This window comes from Bombyx mori, chromosome 3, assembly GCF_030269925.1.
Source record: "Bombyx mori chromosome 3, ASM3026992v2".
NCBI classification, from domain to species: Eukaryota; Metazoa; Arthropoda; class Insecta; order Lepidoptera; family Bombycidae; genus Bombyx; species Bombyx mori.
The window spans coordinates 4,485,498-4,505,189 of NC_085109.1; the positions used below are offsets into that span (position 1 = coordinate 4,485,498).

At 36.7% G+C, this 19,692-nt stretch overlaps 1 protein-coding gene across 3 annotated transcripts in view; it reads left to right on the plus strand.

The window, feature by feature from the left end:
* Window positions 1–19,692, plus strand: part of NGR-A14 (neuropeptide receptor A14) — an 83,294-nt gene that overhangs the window by 40,349 nt on the left and 23,253 nt on the right. For 2 of the 3 annotated variants that reach the window (NM_001134239.1, XM_021348563.3), the window contains 2 exon segments: window positions 16,283–16,482; window positions 17,585–17,804. In NM_001134239.1, coding sequence (NP_001127711.1) covers window positions 16,292–16,482; window positions 17,585–17,804 — 411 coding nt within the window. In that variant the 5' untranslated portion in view covers window positions 16,283–16,291. 3 annotated transcript variants of the gene reach the window in all.

The window sequence follows — 19,692 nt, forward strand, 5'->3', positions numbered from 1 at the left end:
ATAGGCTACTTTTTTAAAAAAAAATTTTTTTTTTTTTGGTTTCATTTGTGTTTTAATGTTTCCGAAGCGAAGCGAGGGCGGGTCGCTAGTCTACTATACATTCATCGTGGAAATAAAAATATTTTATGTATTAGTTTGTAAAAATTCCATAATAAAAATAAATTTATTAGGAAACATTACATAAAAGGTGAATAAATAAATAGTATGTGGTACTGTCACAGTCGGTAATTATCATCATTTGCACAAGGAAATGTGAACGTTAATGATATATTTTATGCAAAATACATTCTAAAGCGAATAAAACATAAGGTTCAAAATTTATTCCCGAAGTACATTGTTACATGCGAGGACAAGTTTTCCTTAAATCAAATTTAATTAAGTATTACTTGTCAAAACATGTCATTTTATAATACAAATGTGTGGTGGCGTCACGTAAATGGATTTCAAACTGAATGTGTTTTATTTGTTAATTTTAATTCTTAGTAATGTGCGTAACGGAGTTTCTGAAATTACGGGCTCTACGAAATCACCTACGAAGGCACAAACGCAAAAGACAGGTTTGTACTTAAGAATGAGAATTTATTCGATAGTTTTGACGATTAATTACAACACAAATACCAAAAAAGTTGGTATTGGTTGTTCTTTATTCTTGCCATAACGAATATTTATTTCAATGACATAAGAGTTATGGTTTTATCACACTATGTTATTCCTTCACCGTGGAAGGCAATCGCGAACATTTCGTCTTTTCGCATTAAAAGTGTGCAATTTCCAAAAACTTCGAAATTGAGTTAATATGCGGAATCATTATTATCACCAGTATTTGCACTGGTGGTAGGACCTCTTGTGAGGTCGCACGGATAGGTACCACCACCCTGCCTATTTCTGCCGTAAAGCAGTAATGCGTTTCGGTTTGAAGGGTGGGGCAGCCGTTGTAACTATACTTGAGACCTTAGAACTTATATCTCAAGGTGGGTGGCGCATTTACGTTGTGGATGTCTATGGACTCCAGTAACCACTTAACACCAGGTGGGCTGAGAGCTCGTCCACGCATCTAAGCATTAAAAAAAAAATTGTCTGGCCATAAATACTGTTACAATTAAAAATAAACAAAATATCTATTGCAAATAACATTTATTACTTTTACAGTGTGTTAGTTTAATACATAAATATAAAACAATTTAAAGTATAAAAAGCTTATTCGAAGTGGTCTCCATTGGCTGCAATACAGTCCTTTAAACGTTGAGGCCAGTTATCAATAGAAGCACGCACTCTTTCCATGGGAAAATTTTTCACTGCCAATCGTACGGACTGTTTTAGGGACTCCAAATTATCATGGCGTTTAGAGCAAGCCGTACTCTCTAAAACTGACCATAAATCATAATCCAGCTGATTAAGATCGGGACTAGACGACGGCCAGTCTTCAGCTCTGATGAAGTCCGAAACGTTCGTTTCCAACCAAGACTGCGTAGACCGAGCTTTATGACCTGGCGCTGAGTCTTGCTGGAAGGACCATTCTTGATTATTGAACATGGTGTTGTTAAGGGGCTTCAGTACCTTCTCAAGAATGGTATCTTGATACACTTGTGCCGATGTTTTGATACCTTTTTCACAAAAGTATGGCTCAGTCACTCCTTCATAGCTAATACCCCACCAAACCATCACTGAAGTCGGATAGTGCCCACGTTCCACTCTGTCGACTGATTGGGAAGCTTCCTTAGAGCTTTGAGCATAAATACGGTCATTTTGTTTGTTAAAATGTTGCTCAATTGTAAAAAAATTTTCATCCGTAAACAAATTTTTTCTATGACCTCCCTTTGCGTACCGCTTCAATAGTTATTTCGATTTTACGACCCTATTCTCTTTTAAATTATCAGTTAAGAAATAACCAGTACGTGCAAGTCCTAAGTCATCTATTAAAATACGCGACATGGTTCTAGGTGCTATCTTCATTTCCCGAGATAAACTCTTTTGCTTTCGGACAGGATTTCTTCGATTTCTTTCCCTTACTGCTTTGACCACCTTTTTCGTACGAACACTACGTGGGCGGCCAGATCTTTTTCTGTCACAAACAGAGGAGGTCTCATTGCACCTATTAATAGCCCGGTACACAAACATTTTACTAATACCAAGCGTATGGAGAGTTTTAAAAATTGCATTTGGCTCCATACCTACTTTGTAAAATGCAATCACAGCGATTCGGTTCTCTTTATCACCCCACTCCATTTTAATATCGCAAAATATTGTATAATGTATTGGCGCCAAAATGACAAAACTCAATGAGCAATCATATAAAAATGACAGATTCCAAATTCAAATGTAATATTTTGTTTATTTTTAATTGTAACAGTATTTATGGCCAGACTAAGTATATATTTTTATCATAAATACTGTCAAAAGAGCGAGTTTAGTTATAGTTTTCTTTTTAATTTACCAATGTTTTGACTAGTATTAACAAAATTAATACATAATTTTATCTTACTTTAAAAGACAGATAGTGTAACTGGTAAAAAATAAAAAAAATAATGTTGCGAAGATGATTAATATTAAAAATATCACATGTTAAACCTTTAAAACACTCTCCTGTAAAATTAGTAAGTTTTGAGATCATACAGTTTTAATGCGAGAAGACGATTTGTTTAGTACGTATTTCATTAGAAAAATTGGTATGATTCGAACACCGTTGCATCGCTAGATACAAATGCACCGGACTTCTTATCCGTGCGGCCGTGTCGAGGATGCGTAGGAAGGATGCGGCCCCCGGCACTGACGGTGTTCACGGTCGGGTATGGGATTAGACGTTCAGTGCCTTTGGGGACCGGCTCGTGCGGCTCTTTGAAGCCTGCCTCGAAGCGGGACGGCTTCCGAAGCAGTGGAAGACGGACAGACTTGTTCTGCTGAGAAAGGAGACTACGGACTCACCTGCAGTTTACCGCCCCACCGTGTGGCTGGACAAGGCGGGAAAACGGCTGGCGCAGTTGGTGGCCGCCTGCATTTTCCAGCACCTGACAGGGGTTGGTCCCGATCTATCAGCAGAGCAGTTCGGATTCAGAGAGGGCCGCTCGACCGTCGACGCGGTGAAGCGCGTACGCGCCCTCTCTGATGAGGCTGTCAGCCGGGGAGGGGTTGGCGGTGTCCCTGAACATAGCCAACGCGTTCAACACCCTGCCCTGGTCGGTAAACGAGCGAGCGCTGGAGTATCACGGCGACCCTGCGTATCTCCGTCGGCTGACCGGGTCCTACCTCGAGGACAGGTCAGTCGTGTGCACCGGACACTGTGGGGCGGTGCTCCGCTTCCCCGTCGAGCGCGGTGTTCCACAGTCCTTGGCACTCTCTTGTGGAACATCGGCTACGACTGCGTCCTGCGGGGTACCCTTCGTACTCCTCTCCCGGGTCTGAAGGTACTTTGTTACGCGGACAACACTTTGGTCGTAGCCCGGGGGAAAGATTTGCGGGAGTCTGCCCGTCTTTCCTGCGCGGAGGTGACATTCTTCATCGGGAGGATCCGAAGACCGGATCTGGAGGTGGCGCTCGATAAATTTCAGACCCTGTTGTTTCACGGGGCCCGGAGAGCGTCGGCTCAGGGGGCCCACCTCGTGATCAGAGGCGTCCGCGTTCTGCCGCGACGGCAGTTCAAACTTGGAAGCTTCAATCTCAACATGCCGTGCTTGAGGCGTGGTCTCGCCAACTGGTATACGGGCGACGGACCGTCGAAGTAATCTGCTTGGTCCTCTGGGTGAATCGAGACCAAAGACGTCTCACCTTCCAGGCGACGCAGGTGCTCACGGGCTGTTTCCGCCGCTAACTGCACCTCGTTGCCCAGGGGAAGCCAACAGCATAGTGCCACTAGGCCACTACTGAAGTGGATGTAACGAGGACACGGCGGAGCAGACGCTCGCGTACTGCCCCGCTTTCGCGGAGCAGCGCCGCGTCCTCGTTGCAAAAATAGAACCGGACTTGTCGCTTCCGACCGTTGTGACTGCGATACTCGGTAGCGACGAGTCCTGGCAGGAGATGCATGACCATCTCGCAAAAGGAGACGGCGGCACGGGAAAGGGAGAGCTCTAATAAAAAGTTATACCAACTATACGTAGTTGTACAGACCACAGCCTCTTAAACTTTATCAAAAAAATTTTTTTACAGCAAGGGTAGTACTTTCTCCCATTTTGAAATTTTAAATAGAAGCCTCACTTATATTGGGATAACTGCTCAAATATGTTGTTCAGGGCTACTTCATTGTAATATTATTAAATCACTTAATAGTGAACAAGAAATCTCAATTGAAATAACCCCAACAGTGTATTAATTGGAATTTTTCATTTTACAGATCCGGAAGGAGTACATATACCAATTTATGGAGTTGTCTTGATATCTATCACTATAATCATATTGTGTATTATAATAATTTGTCTTGGTATAGCTATTTACAAGTTAAAAAACAATAGAAAAGAAACAGCTATTTCAAACTCGGATAATAATGTCGGTGATACAACAATAGGACAGAATATATCTAGTACAACAGAAAAATACGTTAAACTGAAATCTTTGAAACAGGATATGAGTAATTATGATATACATATTCACAGTACATCGACATTATCTTTGTTAAAAGTGAATGAAACTGATACATTAGCAAATTTAAATGAGGCTCAGTCCTCATTACAGTTAATAGATGCATCGAAAAATCCATTACAGTCAATGTTATCTGAAGAATTGAGAAAAAAATTTGAACTGAAAAAACAAAAAGACATTGTACTTTTAAATGAAATATCGGAACAGATAAAAGGCGAATCTATAAAAAAAACTATGATAGAAAACGTGTCAATATTAAGTGATTCAGGCAATTCAAAACGTATTGATGACTCGAAAGATAATCACAGTGGCACTGAAATTAATGACACAAATATGCCTTTAACTTCAAAAAGGCTTTCGGACGATGCTATTGTAACTATTTTAGTCACTGGTGTGAACGAAAACAATGATAAAACTGTACCGAATCATTTAACAAAAAGCGATGTTTCAAATTTAGCATTTAAAACACTTCAGCATGAAAATAATGAGTTATTGAAGGTTAAAAGTTCACATGAAATTAGAACAGAACAACAATGGCCTATGCTCGTTAAAAAAAAAGAATCAAATGCTGGATTATCAAGATCGGCATGCGACTTAACCAGTGCTTCATCTTTTATGGGTTCTTATGATGAATTACCTTCCCCTTTACCTTTGAATTGTGATAGTAAAAAAATAATGGAAGATAATAATGTATATCATACTATACCACGTAGAAGATCTTCGGTTCACCATTTCTTTGTTGAAAATTACGATATTCTGCCACCGAACGAAAGAATTTCATACGTAGAACCTTCTTATTGTAACGCTAAAACGCCGAAATTAGAATTACCTACGGAATAAATATTATTATTTTTTTCTTACCCCTGTTACTCTAGTTGGGGTTGGCACAGTGTTAGTTTATGACATTTTATTTTGTATAGAATACAATATTGGTTTTAGCTCAGAATCGAAAGGGTAGTTTCATTGGGTTGATGTGAACTCGAACATACTGCAGTTATAGTAAGCCCCTTTTTCTTCTGCATTTATTTGTGTATGTTTTTAAATAAAACAACCGCAATATTGTCCGAGACTGATCTTGAAAACACTTCACAATTTACGTGTCTATTAATCAGAATAGTACATAGGCTATTGGATAGTACTGTAAGGCGGCGGTTAGCGTCAGTCTCTTTCAAAAACACAAGTCCTTCTCTGCAACGCAGTTTTATTCAAACAATTCAAATTTTATTAACATCTCTGTTTCAGTTCTTCTATTATATTCTGATACTACGCGAAACGACTGAACTTTATGACTGAGCTGGCTTTTACTGCACTGTGACTGTGACTGACTGAGACTAAGAAAGATACTGATGACTGAGACTGGCACGATGACTGAGACTGGCACAGTGACTCAGACTGGCACGATGACCGAGACTGGCACTGACATGATGACACTGACGCCCACGAGGCCGCCTCGGTTTTTATATTACTCTATATTGCTTGTTGAAGACGATCTGGAGGTCGTAGCCGAAAAAGATGGAGTGACCAAGTGTCTGAGTACCTGGACATGAGACTGAGCCACGCACTTCACTGTGCAACTTACCGACATAAGTGGCTAAAAATTACAAAAAAAGGTCACAAGCGGGCGCATCACGATGCTCAGCAATGAGCGATCGACTGAAGGAGGAGGAGGATACTGCTTGTCTAAGCAAATTGGTGAAGTGATGAAAGAATATAACATGTGCTGCTTGTTAAGCACATTAACAGTATTACAAAAGGATATTATAACAGTACGATTCATTTATGACAGGGTGACGCGGGAGTGGTTTAAAGAAACTGGTAGCTTCACTAATATTTAAATAACGCTGTCATGTTTGTTCTCAACCAAGAGTATTCACAAAGACGAAATACTAGTTTAAAAAATATTGAAATATTTAAAAAGCAAAAATAAAATATATAAATCATTACATACTTTTTTGCATTTGTTTTTTATTTTCTATGATCGTTTTTCCTGTATTTCCACAATGACATGGTAGATATAATATTAAGAGGAGAAGGTAAAAAAACTTTGAATTCCCACGGCAGATTTTAGAAAAATAGAACATTTGCGGGGTTATATTTGTTAATGTTTTAGGCAGTTCTAAAAAGACTCACACGACGGGCTTGATATGTAACACTATCTTGTTGACCTCCACACTTACATTATTATATTATGATCGACAGGTATATTGGCACAGATAAACTTAACACTCTTGTTACTTTATTTGATAAAGTTTTGAACATATTTTACTTTAAGAAACATAAACATGACTTTTAAAAAACAGACTTGCAGGTCTTTCCCGTGTTTATGGCTTAAACAAAAAAGACCTAGCATTTAGGCAAAGCAAGTCCCGGCTTTTGAATCCATCGTAAATGTGAACATGAAATGCATCTCGTTGATTCGAAAAGGGTGTTTTAGAGCAACAGACATTTTTGGATGCAACTCTCGACCTATCGCTGCAATTGTTTTTTTTTTACTTTGTTTTTTGCGCAAAAGACTGCAATGTTTTGGTGCTACTTACCTTGATTATGTAGGAGTTAAAGTATAATATGCTTTGCACAGCGTGCTAAGACATGTTATGTTTGTCACTTGTAACATAAAGAAAAGCTATTTTGGAATATTTATAAGGTGACTAGCTAACCCGGCAGACTTCGTAGTGCTTCAATCCATAAATAAAAGACCTAAACTTTTGTGTAAAATAAACTTAAAACAAACAAAAAGAATCCGTCCAACGGGGGACACATCGAAGGAAAAACAAAACTGTTATTTTTATATAATTCCGAGCATTTTCATATTTTATTCAACTTTTAAACCTTCTCTGGATTTCCACGAATAATTCAAGACCAAAATTTGCCAAATCGGTCCAGCCGTTCTCTAGTTTTAGCGAGACTAACGAACAGCAATTAATTTTTATATATGTTACCGGAAATGTATGAAATCAAGGAATTGTATACAAATCCTAGGAAATGTGTACAATTCCGATACTATTTAGGAAATGTATAAAATATTGTTTGAAAAACTATTTAATGCATAGATATCCTAGGAAATGTATAAATTTCCTCGGAATTGTATATAATTCCAATATCGTATTAGGAAATGTATAAAGTAAATGCTTTCTGTAATCAAACACGTTGTTAATAATATTTTTTTATTATAACACTTATTGAGACGATCGGGTAACAGTCATACCGTAAAATAATAATAATATATTCATATTATCTTACTAATTAAAACTTCTAAAATCAACTATCTGTTAACTTTTAACGTATCACAAAATCAACTTATATTTATTCTTATAAAATCAAATTTTCATTTGGCAAGTAATCAGTCTGATAATTAAGTAATTATAAATGTCAAAGTATAAAAGTAAATCTTTATATGATAATACTTTGTCAGTCCATATAGCTATTTATTTTTGCAGGGTAAGCTCGAACGGCATTTGGAAGTACATAATACTTTATTTTTAAAACACAGACATCTTGATGTAGCACAGTTTTTTATGCAAAGGCACTTCTTAAATCCCTGGCCGGTTCCAGTGGATTGCAAGTTGGCAACTGACCGTAGTGCAAGACTCGTCGCGCTGTCCCCGCGTACCCACCAATATCTTAAATGTTTTACATTTCCGATTGCTATTTAGGAAATGTATAGATTTCCTAGGAATTGTGTAATGTGTAAGTATAATATAATTTATTTCACACATTTCCGTGTGATTTTAGGAATTAATTACATACATTTCCTAGGAATTGTATACAATGACGGATTACATACATTTCCGTTAACATATATATAGATTTAGTCCGATGAGTATTATTAAGTTATATAGTATAAGTTGATGTATATAATAATATGTGCGTATTGAGTTGCTTCTGTTTTTTTTTTTGTGTAAACTTAAATTTCTAAATTTCTCTTTTTTTTCTCTTGTTCACTCTCTACTGATATGTGATTATTTTGTACTGTTGGTTTCATAAATAAAAAAGAATAAAAATAAATAACATTCTGCTTTTGGTATTTAATAAAATTATTTTCTATTTTTCTTTTTTGGACGACCAAAGTGGCTGTTAGCACTGATAGCATGTTGCTGTCTTTGACGTTTGAACAAACACAGCATTGTGTACATGATATGTGTAGTCTTATGCGGTTAGTCCTCAATGGAACTTGATTTATGTACTGACACATAAATAGAACTTGTGACTGCTACACTGTGTCCTGGTACAGAGTCGTCGCCAGTTGTAATAATACACATCAATAAAACGATTTAAAATAAGAGACTAATACATTTTTAAACTATTACTAAGCCATGGCGGTAAAAGATATTTATTTTTTTATTCGGAGACATGGTTTAGGTAGGACCTCTTGTGAGTCCACACGGGTAGGTACCACCACCCTGCTTAATTCTGCCGTGAAGCAGTAATGCGTTTCGATTTGAAGGGTAGGGTAGCCGTTGTAACTATACTTGAGACCTTAGAACTTATATCTCTAGGTAGGTGGCGCATTTACGTTGTAGATGTCTATGCGCTCCAGTAACCACTTAACACCAAGTGGGCTGTGAGCTCGTCCACCCATCTAAGCAATAAAAAAAACAAAACAAAAAAAATGTCCAAAATACATATCCAAATAATGAACGTTATTGTGTTTAAAAAAATATATTAGAGGCATTCACATAAAATGTAACACTTAAAATTTCAATACGTAAGATATTTTTCTTCTGTGTAATTTCACGTGTTTATTCTTTTTCCAAACGGGCCGTCGTCTTATACTTTTAGCATGTGAACAAGATTTAGATGTTTTACGAACAACTTTACGAGTTCTCGTAAATGTTTGTTTTGTTTTGAAGAATTCATTGAAATAACATAGGTATTTGTAAATGGCGATTTATCACTTTAGACGTCGACGTTACACACTCTTTCTGTAATAAATTAATACATTAGAAAATCTCTATTCATTGTCAAATGATTATATCGTCTTCTCGCATTAAAACTGTACTAGAGTTCCCGCAGTAGTCGAAATTCGACTATAATTAATTGGAATTGTAAGTTGGTACACTATTATGATTGTATTTTATACTTCTATAATCACAAGTTTCGCCAAGACTACACTATAAAAATATTAACAAAGACAAACAATATTTAATCTATCCTCAATTTGACAACAGACGTCAAGAACAAAAGTTTGACAATAAATAGTATGCATGCATGTGTGCGTCAAATACATGGTATGTAGTGTGTGTAATGTTTTCTTTATTGATTTAATGTATCTTTTATGCATTATTTTAAAAAAATATTAGCATTGTGCACTTCTTCTCTATATTCTCTATAAGTGTGGAAAATTTCATACTCCTCCATCCGCGCAATTTTCGTAAAAAGGGATACAAAGTTTTTGCTTCACGTATTAATATATAGATATTCTTAAAACTTACTAAATTTTACAGGAGAGTGTTTAAAAAGGTTTAAAATATGATATTTTTAATATTAATCATCTTTGCAACATTTATTTTTTAGTTTTTATCAGTTACATTATCTGTCTTTTAAAGTAAGATAAAATTATGTACTCATTTTTTTAATGGTAGTCAAAATAAAGTACAATAAACTAAAAAAAAAAAACTATAGCTAAACTACGCTCTTGTGACAGCATTTATGAGAAAAATACTGGTGATAAAAATGATTCCGCATATTAACTCAATTTCGAATATTTTTGGAAATTGTACACTTTTAAGGCGAAAAGACGATATGTTAAGCCTTCTGTAATGGTTTTTAAAATCAATAGCTGCAAGCTTAACCAACTCTGTACGTCCATGTTGACAGTTATAATAAACTTTCTAGTATTCCAATAAGAGGTGACGTGCGATTTCTTTCTGTTAATTAATTTATTTATTTCAGATATTTTTATAATCTTACAGCGAAGCGTAACGGCTTATAATTTATTTATTTATTGCTTAGATAGGTGGACGAGTTCAAAGCCCACCTGGTGTTAAATGGTTACTGGAGCCCATAGATATCTACAACGTAAATGCGCCACCCACCTTGAGATATGAGTTCTAAGGTCTCAGTATAGTTAGTTACAACGGCTGCCCTACCCTTCAAGCCGAAACGCATTACTGCTTCACGGCAGAAATATGCGTAGTGGTGGTACCTACCCGTGCGGACCACTAAAGGTCCTACCACCAGTAACTCATATTTTGTGGAAAATTCACTGTCTATGATGAGCGAATACGCAAGTTTCGCAGCACATACTTAACAATTAGATAGCCGTGTACAAGCAGCAGAATTAATGGAAAACATTGTCATTGTTTGATAATCCACTGAGTTTCTCGCCGGACTTTCTCAGTGGCTCGCGATTCCGATCCGGTGGTATATTCACCGAAGCACTGTTTTTGTGAAGCAATTCTCTCAGGTTGAGGTGAGCTCACCTATCAGTTCGAGCGTAGCTTCGAAAAAATATGCTTTTATCGTTATAAAAAGGAGTTTTCTGGAAAATTAATTTAGTTATTAACTGTTTTCCTTTGGCGTAACCTATACTAGTGTATAAATCTACAGTGATTTTTACGGATGTTGCGTTATAACTACTGAACCGTGCATCCGATTGACTTGAAACTCGGTATCCATGTAGAAAGTACATGTACTTAATGGATAGGCTAATATTTATATGAGCGTTGGACTCCCTAATGATAATGACAATAAAATGCCCAGCGAAACGGGCGAGTACAGCTAGTATGCTTATAATTCAATTCGATGACTAAAATTTTCCAAAACACAAAAGTTTATTTTGAGCGGCCTATCTGTCCCAAACAGCTCATTGTGATTGTTTCGACACATTCACTCGATCGGAACCTACCGGTGTGTTTGTTCCCCGGCGGCTTGTGACAGCCATGAGCCTAATAATATTTATCTTTCTGACGTTTCTATAAAGGAATTATGCCGGAAAATGGAGATTTAATAACGTGGGCGGGAAACCCGTGTTCGAATTTCCGTTCGAACAGATTTGTTTCATAATTTGTCTCTTTATTTATTTTAAATGAAATTTTATTGTCATCATGGAAGATCACCATCGTATACTGACTGGGCTTAATAAGAAATTTTGGATGTATTTACATTTATTATTTTTCGTGCTTAGGTCGTCCGTTTTTGATGATCAGTTCGGTATCAATCTCAATGTAAAAGATGTCACATACTTGGCCTAATCAAATAAATCAAGGATCATGCTTCATCACACATTGTTACAAAATGACACGTAACCAATGGACCGAATTCAATAAGCTTTTTATCGTTATCTGTCTCAAAAAAAAAATATCAAAATAGATCGTTATAGGGAAACATGAAAATATCAATGGAAAAGCGATAACAACAATCTACATGTTCAGTTTTAGATTGATACGGTTTTTGGATTCAGAAGAGCGTGAAATTTAACAAAATAGTGTTTTATATTTTTTTAGTTCTGTATTGTGAGGAAAATAATAAAAATAATAAAATAATAATAAAATAAAAATAATGTACTACTATTGAGAGGGTGCTATCGCTTTGTAGATCAATGTGATGACGCGACGGCACGAATTCTGTCACTACTCACTTATATCACACATATGGTGTTATAAAGTGTCTTATGAATTTTTTGTTAAAATTGAACTGAGTATGAGAAAATACATTTTTTAATAGTTATTATTGAGACGATAGAGATTTTTGCTTTTACTGATGAAGTTTAAAGTTGTAGTTTCAATATTATCATTTTATTTCTATAGTCTAGCAGAACTATATAAGAATTATATAATAATGCTACCGACCCGCCCTCGCTTCGCTTCGGAAACTGTAATTTATTATTGATTTCTCCACTGTTTAATGGATGTTATCATACATATAAGCCTTCCTCTTCAATCATTCTATCTATTAAAAAAAACCGCAACAAAATCCGTTGCATAGTTTTAAAGATTTAAGCACACAGGGATATAGAGAAAGAGACTTTGTTTTATACTATGTAGTGATGTTGAATTTTCCAACGTTGTTCCTGAAAAATTACATAATTTGCTTAAGTGACGTTATCGCACCGTATGTGCGATATGTACGTTTGTCTATGCAGCGTTCTGTCATTCAGGTCAATGATTATCTTGAAAATTTTCGTTTAGCACGATTGCGGATATTGCCAGATTTTTTCTATTGTACTCACCATTTATTATTAAAACATGCATTTTAGTAAATAGAGCATTCCACGAACTTTTGTCGTACATAATATTAAAATAAATAAAAATTTCCTTCTGGAAATAAATAGCAACCGCATATAGAAACAGACGCGAGTGAAATCGTATACATACTAATAAATTTATATTAGTAATAATTTAAATAACGTAAGACTGATTCATTCAAATGAAAAATCTGTAGTCTTAGGAATGGATGCCAAGGAAGTGTGAATACATTTTTGACACTGTTTTTGCTTACACGGCTTTTAGTGTAATGCAAATATATGAATAATTGTGCGCGTGCAGCTTGGTGCACGTGAAATAAGTGAAACTTTTTTTGCGGTATTGTGGTTTTCTTTATTCCTCATCCCTAAATCAAATTTCTCTTGTAATAAGGAATGCTATGTAGAAGAGAAAGGACCTAGCTCGCCTTGTCCTTCCCCTCTCTCCACGGTCGGGTGGTTTGCGAGACGCCTTGTCTGTTTTCCCATTCTCGCTCTTCCTAACTTGTGTCTTTTCTCTCTAGCCATAGGTAACGAATATGTCGCGAGTTTTTGTTGACGAACGAATGCTACTATAAACGCGCCTAAAAAAATTTAACTTAAATAAATTGTACAAGACGTATCAAAAATTAACGAAATAAATGGAATGATTTCACTGATAAATAATAATTTTAGCATTAAAAGCCTTCTCCAAGAATAATAGTGATCACATACCAAATATTTGCATATCGTCTTCTCTCGATCTTATTACTATCGGACACTAGTATTTCTGATAGAAACAACAGTTATAACCCCGATTATAATGCTCGTCGAAGTCTTGGAATTGATGCTTAGCTCACAGCATCAGTACGCTGAGTTTCTTAAGGATATTCCCTGCAGCCTGCGATTTGAAATAGAAAAGTGGCAAAAAAAATCCGAAAACCAGCTACCTTATCTGTTAGGCCTTCCTTTGTGTCGCTCGCTTAGCTATTGGCAATCTTCCTGCTCTCCACTAAATAAACAGTTTGGCGAATTACTTATCGACTTTGTTGGTCATTAAGCAATAAAATTAATTGAAACTTCGATCATTTGTCTCAAGATGTATGGCCTTATTAACAGTATGGTTTTACAGAGCTTCAGTGACGACTTAATACCAGGGAGCCCACAAGAACGCGGCTCATCTAGAACAAAAAAAACTCGCTCCACACTATTTTTCGATTTGGACATTCAAACCTTTTAGTGTGAGGATCGGTCCGAAAACAAAAGATTCATTACAGCCGGCATCAGATCAAACATGTTTGTGCATCGCTTATACGCCAAATGAAATTGGTTCACTATCCAAACATCTGTAAGGCAAACAGCGCTTGTATGCCTAGATCGATTAATAACTATGATCGTTCGCTTTGGATTTTATTTGGAAGATTTTGTCAACATCGCTCCCATTAAATATCTTACGGTATCTTTTATTTTATTGTCTAGGAGGCTTGAAAAACTCCGGCCCGACTGGTGTTGAATGGTTACCAAAGCTCATAGTCATGTACAACGTAATTTTCGTCACCCACCTTAAGGCATGTTGGATGGAGTTCTAAGTCTCAGCTTTTTTACTACAGCGGCTTCCTCGGCCTTCAAATCGAAACGCAATTACTGTTTCACGGCATAAGCAGGAAGGGTGATGGTACCTACCCGTGTGCTATCATAATATATTTGATTGGATATAAGAAATGTTAGGAACGTAATATTATAAACAAAATCTGTTTTAATAGTCACTTTGTCACAGCGTTTATGAAATACCTTGGTAGGGTAGTTGCTTGCTAAGACAGTACCTTGTAATTTTTTTTATTGCTCTTGTAGGCAGACGAGAATACGGCCCACCTGATGGTATTCCTCTCAGTCCTTCCACTCTTGACAAAGTGGTCGTGATCGTCGTGTAGAATTGAAGGGTTACCGCATGTTCTGTCATCTCTCTCTGGTCGAGGTATCATACTTCGTATACCGCCAGCTTCGTAACGCGTGCGTACCGATCTTAGGCTACAGGGGCAAAATATTTAAGTGCAACCATTCCTAATACCTTAACGATAAGAATACTATAGATGAAAATAGCTCGAAAATGTACTCTGAAATTAAATATTAAATTGATATGAAATACTAAAAAATACGAACATTAAATAAAATTACTAATAAACAGGAAAAATAATGAAAAAGAGGTCCCGAAATGAAACCTTATACAAGAGGCTTGCACGATGCTAATGAACAACCGTGCGCTAGATTGATTTGATCCTTAATGTACTTACTGATGGTAGGACCTCTTGTGAGTCCGTGCGGGTAAGTATCACCACCCCGCCTATTTCTTCCATGAATACGTTTCGGTTTGAAGGGTGGGGCAGCCGTTGTAACTATACTGAGACCTTAGAACTTATATCTCAAGGTTGGTGGCGCATTTACGTGGTAGATGTCTATGGGCTCCAGCAACCACTTAACACCAGGTGGACTGTGAGCTCGATCACCAATCTAAGCAATAAAAAATAAATAAATAAAAAAGTTATTTCCAGATTTGGATAATTCTTGTAGCATATTTCGGAGCACACAAACCGACACTTGACAAAATCATGGCCAAAGAAGTTTCACAAAGCAAAAACTATTGAAATATTCATCAAAAATGTAAAATGGAAATGCATTCAAAAAATTGCACGAGAAATGGAATTTCTTTTCAGAATTTTAATCGAACATTTCAATATAGAGATGAAAAGAGACTTTCAAGCCATAGGTTAAAAAAATTTTTATTTTTAAATTTTATCAAGGAATCCATTTTCCAAAATGTTGCTGGTATTTGAAATTTAGATTTTTCAATAAAAGTTTCATGAAATCATTGGAGCTTCTAGGAAGTGTGGTACTTTAATCAAATATGATGGAATCAAGTTTAATGGGAATTAATGTACCTATCAGAAAATTCTAACAAATTCAAAATTCTTCTTGTTTATATTATATAGCTTTTAAAATGCTGATTTTTGTTTGTCTTCGTCCTTTGTCTAATAAGCACATTCATGACATTTAACGGACTTTGACTTCCATAGTGAAGGATGAATAATATCGTATGATAAAAATCAAACCCGCAATTTTTTTGCGTAATTACTGTGAGCTCGTCCACAAATCTAAGCAATAGAAAAAAAAACACTTAAAAATACTTCTTTAGTGATTTTTTAATCATCAGATGAAATTATACTAGATTTAAATGATGTAATTGATATATATTTTTCTTAGCACCTGGTGATAAGTGGTTACTGGGCTCCGGTAACCAATTAATACCAAGTGTGGGCTGTGAGCTCGTCCACACATCTAAGCAATAAAAAAAACTCACAATATGTCCTACCACCAGTAAAGCCACGGTAGGCAGCGGCTTGGCTCTGCCCCTGGCATTGCTGAAGTCCATGGGCGACGTTAACCACTCACCATCAGGTGGGCCGTATGCTCGTCTGCCTACAAGGGCAACAGAAAAAAAAAAAAAAACAAAAAAAACTAACCAGTGTACTAATAATAAATTTTTCTCAACAGCTATCAATAATGACTGCCGAAGCTAACTACACGATGTCTGCGGAAAACGACACTGACGAATATATGCCATACGATGAAAGGTTGGAGACATATTTGGTTCCAATATTGTTCGCCGTTATATTCGTTGTCGGGGTGCTTGGGAACGGAACATTGGTGATAGTCTACGCCAGACATAGAGGAATGAGAAACGCTCCTAACACGTAAGTGGCGCTTTTTTGATTTATATGGCGGGATAATCTCTATCTTAAAGCAATTGAGACTTTGATTTATCTTTCTCGCTTACTATGAGATCCAACTTTTTATCTAAGGATTCTCCTGAGATTGGGCAGAAGGGTCCTGTTAAGTGAGTCGACTATTATCAAAGGCGGCAATCTGACTTTTGGACAATGATTGGTAAATCAGAAAAACGAATTATTGACTTTGTATTCCATCGGCAGTCACAAAACTCTTCGGAACGACATCTTAGATAAATAACAGGTTAACTATTAACCTTTATTTAATGCAGTTTTTGAACCGTATTCTTTGAAGGAGACGATTATATTCAAATCAATCTGTATTGACATATCAATAAAAATTTTTTGTCCAAATGCACAGATTGCCATCTTTGATAATAGACGACTCAAGTATTAGACCAGCATAATATTGTCATACTAAACCCACATTTATATGAAACTTCCTAACACTAGTCTCAGTAAAAGTGACTTTTTAGTAGCAATAGGGTTTTAGCAGGCCAAAAATGATTCATCGTCTTATTAAACGTCTATTGTATATTTGCTAAAAATTCAACAAAAGCAATTAAGTACAACAATAAGCATTTGTTAGCAATTTAATAGATTTTATGTGAGATGCATCTTGCTATAATGATGTTATAAAGTACTTAGATTAATTATGTAAACAATTTTATGGAAAACTTTGATTTCCTTACAAAATTAGCTCAATTAGGTGATGCTGTAAAATGTTTATTGAATACTAAAAGTTTAGTAAATACATACAACATGCTAAAAATTCACAAAATATTCTATTGGAATTTAGATTTAAAAACATTCCAACTGGTGGAAGACTATTTGGTTTAAGCGGCGATATTTTTGCAACTTTACAGGAGAGCCATTTACATTTTAAAATTTGGAAAAAAGATTGTGACAAAAAAACTTTTTCAGCTATTTGAATGGAGTAAACTTAAAAACTTAATTGAGATTCAATTCAAAACATCAAACCGTTGATGCTAATACCAAATAAAACACATCTTTAATTGCAAAGATAAATGTCCAAATAGATTTTCACCCCTCGATTTAATTTCCACAGGTATATATTTTCATTAGCGCTAGCGGATCTGCTAGTCATCTTGATATGCGTGCCGTTCGTCTCCATAATCTACACTTTAGAGTCCTGGCCATGGGGAGAGCTTATATGTAGGATCTCTGAATCAGCAAAAGATGTGAGCATTGGTGTATCCGTGTTCACGTTGACAGCCCTATCGGCCGAGAGATATTGTGCGATCGTAAATCCATTCAGGAAACTACAAGTGAGTTACCGCTTAGATTATATATGTTATCATGATTTATGTTACATTTCGAACGAAGCAAATGACAATCTATGTCCCTTCAAGATTAGATCGTACCAAATAAAAACATTAATGGGGCAATATTTTTAGTGCTTCATACGGTTTAATACGATTAGTGGATCATCTAAAAATCATATAGATGTCCAAATAATGGTAGCGTCATCTTTAAGATATAAGCTCAAAATTTAAATTGCATTACGTAAAATGACGTAATGACGAAAATGACTTCTCGAAAGAGAAAGAGAGAAAAAATACAAGACGGTGGAGAAGAAACGTGCCGCACCAGCTCACAAGGTGCCATAGCATGCAATTAGTTACGTTTTACGATTATTTTTAGGAGTTCATTTCCAGGGAATAGTGTCTGTTCATGACTGTGGAGGTTACTCGTGAAGATTTTTTAGGTACACAGTGGCTTAAAAAACTTGTTACCTTCCCGGATTAGTACCACTTATTAGTCAAATTTAGTACCGTGCGTTGTATCTGTGTTAACTTAGGGATCTTTCAAATCTTGCTAATATTTAATTATATATTTGAACTTTTGAGTTTCGATTGGAACAAATTACAAATTGATAAAAACAAAATTCATTGATGCAGAACCATTAACATTTAGTCAAACAAGATTGAGTGCACTTAATTATCAGTATTTTAATCATTCTATTCATTTTCTTCTGATTAATTGATAAGTCAATCGACTATGTTATTTAAAAGGGCGTTATGAGCATTTCGATAAATTTAGTAAAGGTCGACAGGCTTCGAAACGGAATAATTGATATACACTCGAAATTGAAATTAAATTGGGAAGCCAATTTTGATTCGGTAAGTAGTTCTCAATTCCGATAATTAAATCGATGGACAGTTTTGGAGTATCGAAGTTTCATTGAAATACTTTGGTACTCATAAGCGATATCAACTTTCATTATCTGGTAATTAAGTTTGCTCATTATAATTGGAATTAAAATTGCATTCAAACAGCAGTTTAAAGTTAAGCATTTAGCACCTCAGCTAAGCATTCAGGTAAATGACAAACTAACGATAGGTTGACAAAGATTACCGACATTCCGATAGAGGCACCCGTCACGTGCGGACGTGCTCATCGTCCACTAGATCGCCCGGTCTTTGTTCGCCCGGCTTTTGTTAGCCCGGCCATTGTTCGCGCGGCCTGTGTTTGTGGTACATCTGCCGACTAAGTGCTCTTTCTGGAAGTTTTTATTTGTTTTGTTTCTTTTTGTTGTTTCTGTGTTCGTGGTACATCTGCCGACAAAGTGGTTTCCTGCAAGTATTTATTTGTTTTATTTCTTTTCGTAATTTCTGTTTTGTTGTGCTTTTTCTTTGTCCTGTAGTAATCGCGCCGCATTGCCACCTGTGTTCAATAGAACCGCTCAGGTCCGAGAAGTTGGGGCCTCGCCGCAAGGCGAGTGTTTTCAAGACCCGGGGCCGCCCCACCTGGGTACTCAGCGATCATGGACGCTGTATTCGCGGAATTCCTCCGACTTCGCCACCCACAGCTCGCCTCGGAGTTTTTGGCCTTCAAGGCCAATCACACTGCGAGCCCTCTCGAGGACTCCGCCGCGCTCGCTGCTCCTGCGTCGCCTGTACCTGCGTGCAGAGCTTCTGCATTGAGCACCGCAGCCTCTGTCCTGCCTGCCGCTCCCGTGTCGCCTATACTGGCGAGAAAAGCTGCTGCGTCGTCCGCCGTGACCATCGTTTCAGCTGAGCGATCATCCGCGGCCTCCGTCGCGCCCTCTAAAACACCTACACTTGCTCGTAGGTCGCCTGCACCCGCCTCCTCGTGCTCCGACTCTGACTCGGACATGGAGGTCGACCTCGCCCCCGCCTCATCGACGGATGG